The sequence below is a fragment of the Chrysoperla carnea genome, chromosome 2 (genome assembly GCF_905475395.1).
Source record: "Chrysoperla carnea chromosome 2, inChrCarn1.1, whole genome shotgun sequence".
Classification (NCBI taxonomy): domain Eukaryota; kingdom Metazoa; phylum Arthropoda; class Insecta; order Neuroptera; family Chrysopidae; genus Chrysoperla; species Chrysoperla carnea.
The window spans coordinates 70,834,558-70,848,246 of record NC_058338.1 but is presented as its reverse complement, the minus strand read 5'-3'; the positions used below and the strand labels follow the sequence as shown (position 1 = coordinate 70,848,246).

Below are 13,689 nucleotides of genomic sequence, written 5' to 3'. Positions count from 1 at the left end.
CCCAATATGACTTAACCTAACCTAATAGGAATTTTCGCTGAACGATTGGGTCAACCAGTGCATTACAATTATTGGTTGGTGTTTGCTTTCGTCTTTGGCTGCAGCATTATATAAACTGCCCTTTTTGTTTTAATAATAATAATCTGCGAATTCAACAGGCCTGTATTTATTATATTTTGGTAAATCCATTCAGTGATATGTAAATATCTAATACAAATTTCATTTAACCCCAACAACGTCTGAAAGATCACGGTTACGGAAATATGGACCGAAGCGGATTTTCTCAGAAAATGGCAGTTCTTCCACTCTATAAATTTGTAAGGATTTTGTGCATTTATATTCAGTACGTGACAATAAACATATTTGAAAATAAAATAGCTCCTGTAATTTAGTGCAAGAAGAAATTCTCAATTAGCCAATACAAAAACAGTGATACAAAAAACAACCCAAAACACATTTAAAATTTCATTACGAAAATAGATTTAAAATAGCCCCAAATACTTGGCTTCTAGAATATGGTGAAAAATCTATTTCCAAATCACATTTGGCCTAGAACTACGTAATGCTTAGTTATAACATATAAAGTGGTCTGGCTGTTGTGTAGTCAAATGTGTTGTCAACCAAGCAAGTTTTATGACGTAAATGTAATAAAATGCTCTTAAATATCGTAAACTAGACAATTTGTGTGACATAAATGTAATAAAATGCTCTAAAAATATTGAAAAGCGTCAAAAACCGAAGTTATTTTATGTTTTCTTTTTGGCAAGCGCCGTAAGGTAATGATAAACAGAATTTGTGATAAATTTTGTACAATATGAAAAATTTTTTGAAACTCAATCATCGATTAATTTTTGTGAAATTCACAATTTTAACATGAAATAATTAAAAATTTAGCTCCGCAAAAGGACCCAAAACTGTATTTATTGTGATCAAGGGACTTTGAACTATCATTTACGGCAAAAAAATAATGAACATTCACCATACTTGCTCAAATAGCCGGACTACTTTAATGATTAGAGATTTTAGTGCCCAAATTACATACGCCTACAAAATATACTCATGTAATATGTAGATGCATTATCAAGAATGATCGATCTTATGTAACAATAGTACTAATTAAACAATAAAAACTATATCAATTAAATAAATATTTGTTACCAGTAAACTAGGTAAAGTCAATAATTTGATATTATAAAGTCATTGACTTTATTCTAAATTTATATTCTTCATTCGATCAAACATTAGTTTAATTTTTCATATTAATTAAAAATTTTATGAAATGCTTTCTAGGTTTTTAATTATTATAAAACCTATATAAAACCTTCAAAATTTCGGTAAAAAATTAAATTTCGAATTTATTCGGAATCCACATGAACAAATGTGCTTAAAATCTAGTACCCACATTTTAATCGACAATGGCAACGTCAAAAGAAACGGACAATGCCTAATATATGATTTTTGACAGAAGACGTCAATCTGGTGGCAAAAGTAACAGGCTTATAAAAAAGAGCATAGAGGAGAGTATAAAGCATATTTTTAAAATTTTTCTCAACTAGGACTAATTAAAATCCTTTTTCCACTGGAAATAACAGTACCTATAATTTGAATTAAAATATCTTATTATAGGTAAGGAGTCGGATAATGAACTGAACTTCATTCTTTCTCAGATAACATTTGTGTTAGAAAAGGATTTATCTCCCAAATTTTTCAATTGACAATATACAAACTCTTGACAAGCATTGATCTTTCGTTCTACCTCCATTTCCTTGCACTCCAAAAAATATACTCCAAAAATTAAAATGCAAAATTCGTATTATTTTTGAAGTTTTAAATAATATAAGTTTATAAGTACAAAAGAAAAATACCACCTTTAAGCGCGTTATTTAACTCGTGTAATAAGAATCAATTGTAAAAAACTTGAAGCTAAAAACTAATAGCAAAGTGAAGAGCAGGAGGAAGTTTATGAGAAATAATTTGGCTAATTTTTATTAATATCTACACTACAACAAATGTGGTTTTACAAAACGGGTCCCACGGTTCTCAAAAAAAAAAAAAAAAAATTAATTGCCCTATCGACTTAAATCTTTGCATAATTTATTAAAAATAGCTAAAAACTGTTTTCAAATGTCCAAAATCTGCAAAAAAAAAAATAGATAATCTTTTTAAATTGCCAACTCCTGACAAATTTTTCGGGAACTGAACTCGCACTTGAAACATATCTAAGAACACTCTCCATTAAATTACAATTCAAACGAGTAAAAAAAATCAAAATCGGTTCATCCGTTTAGGTGCTACGATGCCACAGACAAACAGACTGGCAGACAGACATACACACCGATTTTGGTTTTTTACACAATAACATGAGAAAATTTTTTAAAGAAGCCCTATTACTAACAAACTTTTGTTTGGTTTTTTTTCTTTCTGATCACTGAGAGTGATGATCGAGTGAGAAGCGCTTTGCACCACCTTTGTAGACCTGTCACTGTCAACGTCTTGTAAACATGTGCTTTAGTAGAAACAAATTTTCTTCAAAACTTCAAAAAGCCAAAAACGGTCATTTTTTATCTTAAAATTAAAAAAACCCTTAATGTTACATATTCCCCGTTTATATTATAATCAGATGAGTTTGATATTGTTTTTGAATTATGATCCACACACCAGTGACCTAGGTACAGTATGGTAGCTCGTTCTTTGACCTTTTACCTAAATTATTATGATCCATATCATATACCTACTATAAAAGTATTATATCGTAGGTAAGTAGATATATGCCTAGTAATACTAATTTGTAATTGATTGTTGTGATTTTATAAGTCACGCATTCTGGTATATAATACAGAATGTGCAAGGTAAGGGCTCGCCGAAATATTTTATAATTATTTCGTTTACTGTAAAATATATTATTGCGATTTAAGTTTTAAGAACGCACTTAGGCTATAGAGCCCATTGTGTGGTACCATATATCCATAAATACCATACTCAATTATTTTGAGAGGCTGAGTGTACCTTCTTCATACATATACCATGGACTTCACCGGCAAATCTAGCCAACTGATCTATTAGGGTTGACTCTTAACATGATTGCAAATAACTATTTTCTTAGTTCAAGAAAATTTTTGGGTTAATTTTTACGCAATAAAATACTTTTTCGTTGAGATCTTTTTCTTTCTTAATTGCATTTCCTTCAATCCAGTAATTTTTTTACTGTCTGTTGCAAGGTAGCAATTTCTTGTTCTACGAAAATTATCGTAGACGGGAATTTCTCTTTCAGGGAGTCAATAAAATTTAAATTGGTGAAAATACATTGGGTTTTTTCCCCATTTGTCAATTCTCTTTTTAATAAATTTTTGGTTTATTTGGAAATGTAAAAAATATCGGAGAAAGGAAATTCTCCGGCTATGATAATTCTACGACAGCAAAACGTTGTTATTACCCGCAAATACCTTTTATTGATTACAAAATTAGTGCGATATGATTTCTGAATCACTAAATAAAATATAATATCAAATTTGAATAGAACAAAAAAAATATGGGTTAAAAACATTACTAGAAAGTTAGTTGTGACAACTATTAAATTTATACATAAAACTATATAAATTACAAAACAATAATATACCTAATTCTATGTTATTTCTAAAAGAGTTTTCCATTAAGAATGTCCAAAATTTAAAGTTAAATTAAACAAATTGTATATGAGACATCATAAATAATGTCATTTTATTTGTGATATGAAAATCAGCTTAAGATAACTTGCAGATTTATTACGAAAAGTACAATATTTCGAGTATACTTGACCGCATTGATTTGATTCCATATCTCGAGGACATTGCTTGTAGTCGATCAAAACTGTCGTTTCGTCGATATTCGCGTGTTAATTATAGAATAATGAATTTTTGACGTTATAAACCAATGAAAATCACGTAAGCACACGTAAAGAAATTTTTTGTGGATATCACTATGTCAGTATCGGTGTGAACGCCATACTGACTTTACCGTTGAGGGAATAGTAACATTAGCAATAGTTATGGTGGTACAAGTCAATGATGTATGAACATCAGGCCCATACTGGTTGGCGATATCACAATACTTACGGAGGATAGCCCTATTCAGTACTATAATATTACTTATGCTAACATAGATTCTATAGTATCTGCCTCTATACCATACTAGCATTGTAGAAATACATTTCCTAACGTAAGTAAGTAACTCGAATTGAACACTTATTTAGTTTAGTGATTCAAAGGAGTTCAATGATTTGCTAACGTGGTTTAAAATTGCATGTAATGTTACATTATGATTTTTCCAATATTAATAAACTGGCATAACTAACTCTTACAAATTAAAAAAAAAAAAAAAAAACAAGAGAAAACAAAAAATTGACTGAGTTGATTGTTGAAATACCATGTATAGACAGTGTTGTTACTCTATCACATGACACATATAATATAATACATACTATAAAATTTGCATTTAATGTGTGCCCTCGTGAGTAAACAGTGATGTTTAAAAAAAATATTTCATACAAAAATTGTTTATTTTTTGATAAGGAACATTTTTTACATCTAAACTTTTGTTATATCTCTAACGGTTTACAAGATGGGTCCTACTTACTTAAAACCCAATTGACCTATATTGTTCATTTACGAACTCGACCTCACTTTTTACGTCCTGAGTGCGTTGTAAAAATCAGCTTGATATCTTTTTTCGTTTTTGAGCTATCGTGTTCACAGACGGACGGACAACCGAAAATGGACTAATTAGATGATTCTATGCCAACAACTGTACCAAAATTTTTTTGGTACCAACAAAATTTTTAAGCGTTCCAAACTTAATATACTAAGCGGGACCAATATACTTAATATACTATGTATATTTCATATATCAGGGTATAAATAGAAGAAAGATTACTCATACACTACTTAAATTTAAGTTTATAGTTCGGAAATTCCTAATGGCAAACCCTTTATATGTATGTATGTTTGTTTGTATGTGATTAATTTACTACCCCATACTGTAGTAAGTTAGAAAACATTATAACAACAATAATAATCAAGTAAATCATTTAGTTTTTAGTTCATTTATATCGATTATCATTTATCTTTGATAATGAATTCATATAAATAGTATTAGTGTACCATTGGTCAGGGACTTATGTTATGTTAAAAGCTTTTTATCGACTTCGATTTGTGTGGTAGTATTAGTTTAGGTCAAATCTTACAATTAAAATTTCTACTAACTTTAGTTAACCTCTAGTTTACTCTTGTGTCGAAAACAACACATTTCAGGCTCTTTTTTGTTCGTTGAAAAACTATCAAACCGATCTTATTGAAACTTCCTGAATTCTGTTTTATTATTTTAGACAAAATGAATGTATTCCGAAAAGTTTTTGTTTCATTTGAGAGAAGCTAGCAGTTCAAAGATTAACTTTTTCTACCTGCGTGTGTCAAAAACATACTTTTTTTAAAAAATTTTCCGGAAATGGGAACAAATTTTGATATTAAAGAGGTGTTTATTGATATGTCCAACTGAATTTTAAAGAAGTTATCTTCAACCTATTGAGTTCTAAATTCAATATGGAGGACAGGATGGTGGACTCGTTATTTCTTATACACTACCATGATATGGAAATAAACTGAAAGAGTTTGCAGAGAAGAATGCCCTGATTTTGCCATTGCTTCTACGACTATCATTCTCATCTTGTTTGTTTTAAATAAAAAATACTTTTTGAATACTTTATATGACTATTTGTAAAAGCTTGTGGCGCTCCAAATTATCCTTGCTATTTTAAACTGAGCGAAAATTCATACGGCTATGAAATGCTCATCAGTTTTCATAGAATGAGCGTAGCACGTGCCACGAACTTTAGATTTCCAAGATTACACTAGTAGCTTTTGAATTTATTGGAGTAGCACATCTTCAAGTTGTTTTACCTTTAAATTAAACCCTAGTATAGCTCTAGTGAGCACTTTTGATGCTTGACAGAGTGACAAGTGACGCTTTTTTTGTATATAATGATTAGTAATTTTTATTTTACAGTGTTATATATTTGACAATCTTAAAATTAAAAATATGTACAAAGACCCATTATTAGGTCCGTATATTATGCAATTGTATTAGAAACTAATTACCAAAACTAAATTACCAAACAATTTTATATCGGATCATCCACCATTCCAGATGTTAGTAAATCTAAATCATTCCAGGTACAGATCAGTTGCAGGTTTATTGTGCTTAGAATATATTTAAAGAATAATAAAAATACTGACTTGGCTTACCGATATCAGTTGATATGAATGATTCATCATTGCAATCAGTAGATTTAGTAGAACGACAATATTAATGACAGAATATGTTCCAAACATTAACATGCCCCAAAATCTTGTAAAACTTAATATACCATCCAATTCAAAACTATCCAAATCCACTAAACCAAATACCGCCCAGAATAATGTTTGTATTGTTTCAAATAAACTGTAAAAAAATAGAAATAAAAATAATTATTAACAAGTGAAATTTGCAAAATTTAAAAGTCTCATTTTATAATTATAATTATATAATTCAAAAGTATAAATATTATCAAAGATAATAAATGAGATCAAGGTCAATTTTTTTATTATATAAATATGGAATTCGACTACCATGTAGTCATCATCAGTTTGAGTTAGCTAACCGTAACTTCTCTTATAGTGTATGTTACTCGTTGTTAATTTTGTTACGGCTAATGACTACATGGAAGTTGAAATACGTATGTATATAATACAAAAATTGATTTACGAAATTTGGGAAAAATCGAAATATAATAATTCAACAGGTTGACTCTTTCTAGAGGTTCCAGATTTTTACTTTTCACTATATTTTATAAAATAAATGAAAATATTATTATATAAAAAAAATTAAAGTGATTCTATTCTATAATTAATATAAAGGGATTCTATTGAATGGGTGCGGTTTTGCTTCAAAAAAAGTTTGAAACTCAAAGAATCTTTTTTGGGTGTGGAACCTCCATATGAAACCTCTTTTTTGTGTGTTATGAAATAGTTTTTGTTGATAAATAGTTCTGCATAGTTAAGAACGCAACAAGAAGGATTCAGATTATGCGTGTAAAATTGCAATCAATACCTAAAATAAATATTTTTTTTGGTATAAACGCTGACATTGATAGTCAATTTCTCATAAATCGATCAAAGAATCCATAACATTTTTTTACAAAAGATGTATAAATGAGTGATTAAATGATAAATAAAATTATAATAATATATTGGGTCTCGTAACCTTATCCAGCTACAATTTCTTAAAAAGTTTCAACCATATTTGCATTTCTGGAAGGTTCCTGTTTTGTCCTAGAATCCTGTTTTGGCCAAGAGGGAAGAACTCTTGAAAAAAGGCCTAGGGAAAAAATGAAAAAATCGTATGGAATTATGACCAAACTGAATCTATGTACCGAGTTTGAGAACAATCGGTTGAAAATTGAAGGCTCTAGCTTGGTAACAGACATACCGACACTTTTTTGGAATCAGGGACCCTCAAAACGTGCATTTCCGTTGAAGCCCCGATATCGATTTTTTTTCGATCTCAATACTTTATTATAGTTATAATATAATAAAGTAAAAAATCATAAGCCATCAATCTAACTTTTAGGTATTTTCCTTTGACCATGTTTTCAGACTTAGCATACATATTGTAATATTATCCGAATATTTTTAAAATTAATAAAAAATGCACTCTTGAACTGATGATGCATAATATTTTATACATTTATCATCCCATAATACTCCATAATATAAGTCCTTTCAAATGTATTGAAAGAAAACGAAGTATAATATATTTAATAAAAATTGTTTGTTCTTCTGAAATATGAGTGAGTGAGTCGAGTTATTTTGTTATGCAAAACAAAACTAGTCGATTTCCTTCAGGCGAATCAAATGAGCTGTAGTCCCATAGAATATCAATTCCAGAGGCTACATATATAAACTATGTGTATAGGGGGTGATTAAAAAAAAAATTGGCAGTACATTGTCGGTGCGGTACTGATGTCGTGTGAGTACGACCCGCTGTAGTCCACACGAGTTCAACTTCCCAGAAGGGGAAAAACATTAAAAGAAAGGTCTTGTTAGCCTTCTTCGAACATGTACTGCAGCTTATGCTGGAACGATCATTATCTCCAAAGATAAATGATGTGTTTAATCCACTTTTCAGATTCTGTTTATTCAGTTTTTTCCAGTTTTTTTATTACCATTAAGAAACGGCTCAACTAATTCTGCTGAAAACTCTTTCGGTTCTTAAATACGTGATTACGCGTCGAATAAGCCGAAATAATCCGAACGAACGTACGCTCATACGTACACACACACACACACACACACACATCACATTGAAAATGTTTGATTCGGATATTGCGGCCTTGAAACTGCGGAAATATGTAAAACTGGAGATTTTCAAAATCAGCCCCATTACATTAACTTCCTCTGGGAAATTTCATTTCAAACAGCTGTATCTCCGCAAAAAATCATCATCACTACTTATCATAGTTTGACAAATGAGGTATTGTTAGAAGCGTCTTGATTGCCCGCTGGTTATAGGCTATGTGGGATCACTTTTTTTACAAGAACTAAATGTTTCTATAAATAAATATCGAAAATTTAATCCAATGCCCTGTGCAAATTTTGCTTTAAAGTACGCTTGCGATATTATATTGTGTTAAATACCAATATCCATGTTACAAATTTGAATAACATTTTCACTGTCAAATGTATATCCATGATTAATTTAGAAATTTTTACTTCTGACGAGCTATTTAAAATCACACTATATCCATAGTACCGAATACCTTATTATACTTTGTTATCTAAGGTAATATTTACCTACCTATGCCGTACGAAACTTCTCTAACTAGAGTATATATAATAGATACGTATAATACGTACATGCAAACTACCTGATACAATTTTGGACTGAGTTAATAACAAAAGTATAAACTTTTATTCGAGACGAGCTTGTATAGGGATATATATCCTTTTCCAACTATTCCTATGATGTGTGTACGCCGTCTTATATATATATTTAACCTAAGGCTACGAATTCATATATCTATTAGTTCAAACTATTTATCCTGCACCGACTAATCCAAACAGAAAAGTGTCTTGAAAGTAACATCAATGGGCTCTGGATCACATTGTTCTTTGATAGCTGTTAAACCAATTAATTGTGATGAATTTTAAAGGTTTCTTTTTAATTTATGAAGAATTTAATAAAAGTTGCTATGGGATGTTAGTCTGGATGCATTCTAAAAGGTGCGTTTTTTACATGTGTGTACAAGTCTTTGAATTGGCAACATTTTTTTGTTTGAGAATCAATTAGACAGCAGGCAAAAATTTGTGTTTAGTTTGGTTTGCCATTTCATAATGAAGAAACTGACGCCAAAGCAACGCTTGCAAATTGTTGAATTTCGTGCGATCTAACCCGATCAATATTGTACAGTTGCTTGTCTAATTCGATAAAAAAATATGTATTAGTTTCTGTAAAAAATCCGGTGGATATACTTAAGAATTCATCGTATACAGAAGCATCATCGTACGCAGAAAGACGGGCATAATTAAAGCATTGGATTTGGTCACGGTAGGAGCAGTTACTTCTATCTTATTTTCCAAATTTGGCGAATTAATGATTTGCTTGAGTAGATGAACGATAAGAAAAAAGGTTTTCACCTTGCTCTTGTCGTGTTCACAATATAATTTTGATTAAAAGGTGGAGGAGAAGTGAGGGGAATATTTTTGAAGTAGACAAAAAAAGCTACAACGCGTATCAAGTGTTTTTTTTTCCGGATGGAACCGTACTCAATACTAACTTCTAAATTTTGCATACTACTGGAATTTTATGTTCGAATGAAAATATTATTTTATAATAATCCATTTTTGTGTATTTAACATTTTACATTGAGAGGTTTTCATGAACATAAATCCCTTACAAGGAAATGTTATTCGGTACTATAATAAATTGAATTGGATAAAGGGCATATATACACTTTACAAATGTCTGTACAAGACACACACATGCACACAGAAGATACAATTCGTATATCTTTAATGACTGAAGTAGTAACTCCTGGGGATGATTTATATATGTCTCAGTTGGATTGTGGAACATATATAAATGTAATACTCCTATATTGCCAGCGCCCTATATTCCTTTATGTACCGGCGAAAATAAGTGAGACGGAGCAAAAGTACATTGAACATTATGCGCGCCTTCTTTTATTTTTGGCCATTTGCTATCACGCCAAAAATACTATTGGCCATGAAATGATACTTGCGCAAAACAGCCACGGTTCTGCGTCGACAGACTGAGAGGAATATACCATACATATATATGTTTGTAAGTGATCACTGGACAAGAAGGGTTTTAGATAGGGAAGAGTGGTGTATTCTGGAGAAGGCCTTTGCCCAACCTATGGGATGAATGGCTTCTATTATTATTATTATTATTATTATTGCATATATGTTACCGAATCTACAGTTTGACATAACCTTTAGTTGTTTTACAAGACAGTTCTGTTATGCAAAAAAGCAGAAATACGTTTAGCGGTTTTCATAATTACTGATTACTTTCACACAGCCTCTAATTACTGATTAAAGGCTGTGTGAAACATTCAAAATGACACGAGATTTGATTAAGGGTTTTGTAAAACAACGTAAAATGTTAGATAAAAGTTTGTCAAAAATTACTAATTTATTTTTATATTTGATTTTAATTTTATTCACCTAGATTTTTTTTAGACCTCAACGTACAATTTTTTTATAGTTCATTATATTTGTTTGTATGTAATAATAATTATTTATTAACTATTTTTTTATTGTGCCATGATCCCCCTATACTAAATGCTTATTTTGGTACTAAATAAGCCATTCTGCATTACGTAAGCTTGCGTAGCAGTTTTGTTAAACAATGGAAATCCATATGAAAATTGTTTTGACGTTATGCATATCAGAACTGTTTTGTAAAACAAGTAACGGTTTTGTTAAATAACTGATTCCACAATCCATCTGCGACATTTACACAACACACTTGAAATATTGAATCTTATAATTAATTAATTTATCTACTTACAGCTATATTTAAGTGTAGGAATGTTAGTTGTATGGGAATAAACAGCCGAACAAGATGTACGGGACAATGTCTGCCAAACTTTATCGAGTACTAAAGCTTTTTAAAATAAGAAAGAAGTTCTTACAAGAGTCTGGCCAAAGTACTTCAAAAAAGTCAATCCTCATTTGTTTTTTTGAATACGTTTCGGGAACTCGGGGGCGTATAATCCGAATTCTCGAAAAAAGAGGTGGGAAGGATGACAAACTAAGTTAAGGGGCTTTTTTCAAATGCAACTACGAACAAAATTAACTGTATCGGTTCATTATTAAAAATGTTAGTTTTAAATATCTTTATTTCCTGAAAGATAATTATAATTGTAATTGATTATATTATATATTGGTTAGCATGAGTTTTGTTGATTTTAGATAAAACACGACATTGAAATTTATATTTTTCTATGATATCTTCTTTGTATAAATTCTATCGTTAGAAATACTTTGACGACGCACTACCACACCACTCTGTATTAATTGTAAGATAAGTAGTTTATAATATATCAATGATGTTTAATGTAGATAGGTAACTCAGATTAATAAATTTGAAAGGCCACCATTCAAAGATAATTCCACGAAAATATATCATAGATTTACTTCTGATCTGATAATGGATCGTTGTTACAAGGGAAGGAAATTCATAAATATGACTATTTTTCTATTATTGTGATAATATGCGCGGTAAGAGTATATAGGCTTGTAGTGAAACAATGTGTAATTTTTATCGATACTGTATCACTCAGCTGTTTCATATACAATAAATAGTGTACGAACAGTTGTTTAAAATTCTGTTCATATAATTAACTCTTTTTTATCACAGTATTCTAACTACAGTCGTTTTTGTTCAACAATAAAATTGATTAACTATGCGTTATTATATTTCAGCAATGAAACGGTAAATAATTTTAGTTTTTCTTTTTTTAACAAATACATTTGTGTTCAGTTAGATGAAGTATGTAATGGAATAATACTTACCGATTTTATTGAAATAGTTTGATGTAAAAATTAATGTGATACTACATAAAATTCAAACATATTCTCTCGCATACTATCTAATTAAGTACACAGAAGGTAATTTACCGAAGTTTTAGGCAAAATACCATTTATAATTTTGATGAACTGTTAAAATGTAAATAATGAAAATCAAATTTAAATAATAGTTTAAAATTAATGACATAGCGGTTATACATGTATTTATTCACTTCCATATCTATATCAACAGAGTTTAATGTGGTTTTATCAATTTATATACTTATCTAAAACTAAACTAATATCTACTTACTTTGAAAACCGTCTCCAAACAAAACAGGCACTTGCATCTCTAGCGGAATTTTGTACTCCAGTATTGTTACATTGTTTCTTCTCTAATGTTTCTTCAGCATAATACCATAGTAGTTGATTAAGACCTTAAATACATTAAATATGAATATGTAATTTACTAATGTTACTACTATCTTGATTAAAATTCAAGAAAAAACAAAAGTTATTAAAAGAAAATTTATAAAATTTTCGCACTAAAAAGTAAAAAAAAAAATTTTACTGTGACTATGTGTGAGTTAATTTGCAAAAAATCAAAAGACCAGCAACAACCAAATTTATCAAATTTCTTCGTTATAACCGATTGTCGTTATAAGAGATATGTACATTTTTATTAAAATGAACGACTAATTTCACTGACAATTGGTTTCTATTGTCGAAACATGAGTTATCAAGGTCTAAAATAAAGTGAATAAGGCTCAAAATAAGATTTATAAGGTCTAAATAATAGGTATTATGGTGGTGTTTTGTTTAAACGAATTGATCGCTTTAGCTAATATGTCGTTATAAACGATATCGTTATAGCCGATGCATTTACGTTTATGTTTATATAATAACTAAATCGGGACATTTTATTTTCGTAGATAAAACCGATATTGACTGTACGTATATAAAAGGCATTATTGCATGGATATTGAAATTATATTTTAAAAATGGTAAAAAGGCGGTGTTAAATGCCAACACGTCATTCAAATTTACACAATATATCTTTCATTTGGCACTTTTTTGAAGAAATATTTTTTTGAGCATCTTGAAATAAGGATTGAAAGAAGGCTTCAAACTTTCACATTTAAACAAAAATTGGTATAGAAATACTAAAAGAGCACTTAGCTCTATAGAAAATGCCAAAAGTTTTTACTTAAAAATTGATTTTAATTGTAAAAATACATTTTGTATTCGAATTCGTATGAGTTAGATTAAAACGTTCAATTTTTCCGTTTCGCGTTTGTACCGTTCCGTTTCTACCATAAAAATATATTTTTAAATAAATTACACATTAGATATAATATCAATTTAGTATCTATTTTAAATATTTTTTAGCGTGATTAGTGCTTGTTTATATAAACAAAAAACTATACGAATTTAAATATCTGTTACATTAATTTGAATGTCCGATAAAACCTACGAAATACGAAATACGAAAATATCAAAAGGTCAAGGATAAGAAAAAATCATATAATCTGGCATTTAAGGTATGAAGATAAACATTCACTTAAAGGGTTTTGTAGGACAATAT

At 29.6% G+C, this 13,689-nt stretch overlaps 1 protein-coding gene across 1 annotated transcript in view; it reads right to left on the bottom strand.

Moving 5' to 3' along the window:
* The window catches only part of LOC123292894 (transient receptor potential-gamma protein), a 149,181-nt gene that overhangs the window by 38,647 nt on the left and 96,845 nt on the right, over nt 1-13,689 (bottom strand). The window contains exons 11-12 of the mRNA XM_044873608.1: nt 12,418-12,541; nt 6,276-6,471 (exon numbers count right to left, since the gene is read on the bottom strand). Coding sequence (XP_044729543.1) covers nt 6,276-6,471; nt 12,418-12,541 — 320 coding nt within the window. The remainder of the gene's footprint in view (nt 1-6,275; nt 6,472-12,417; nt 12,542-13,689) is intronic.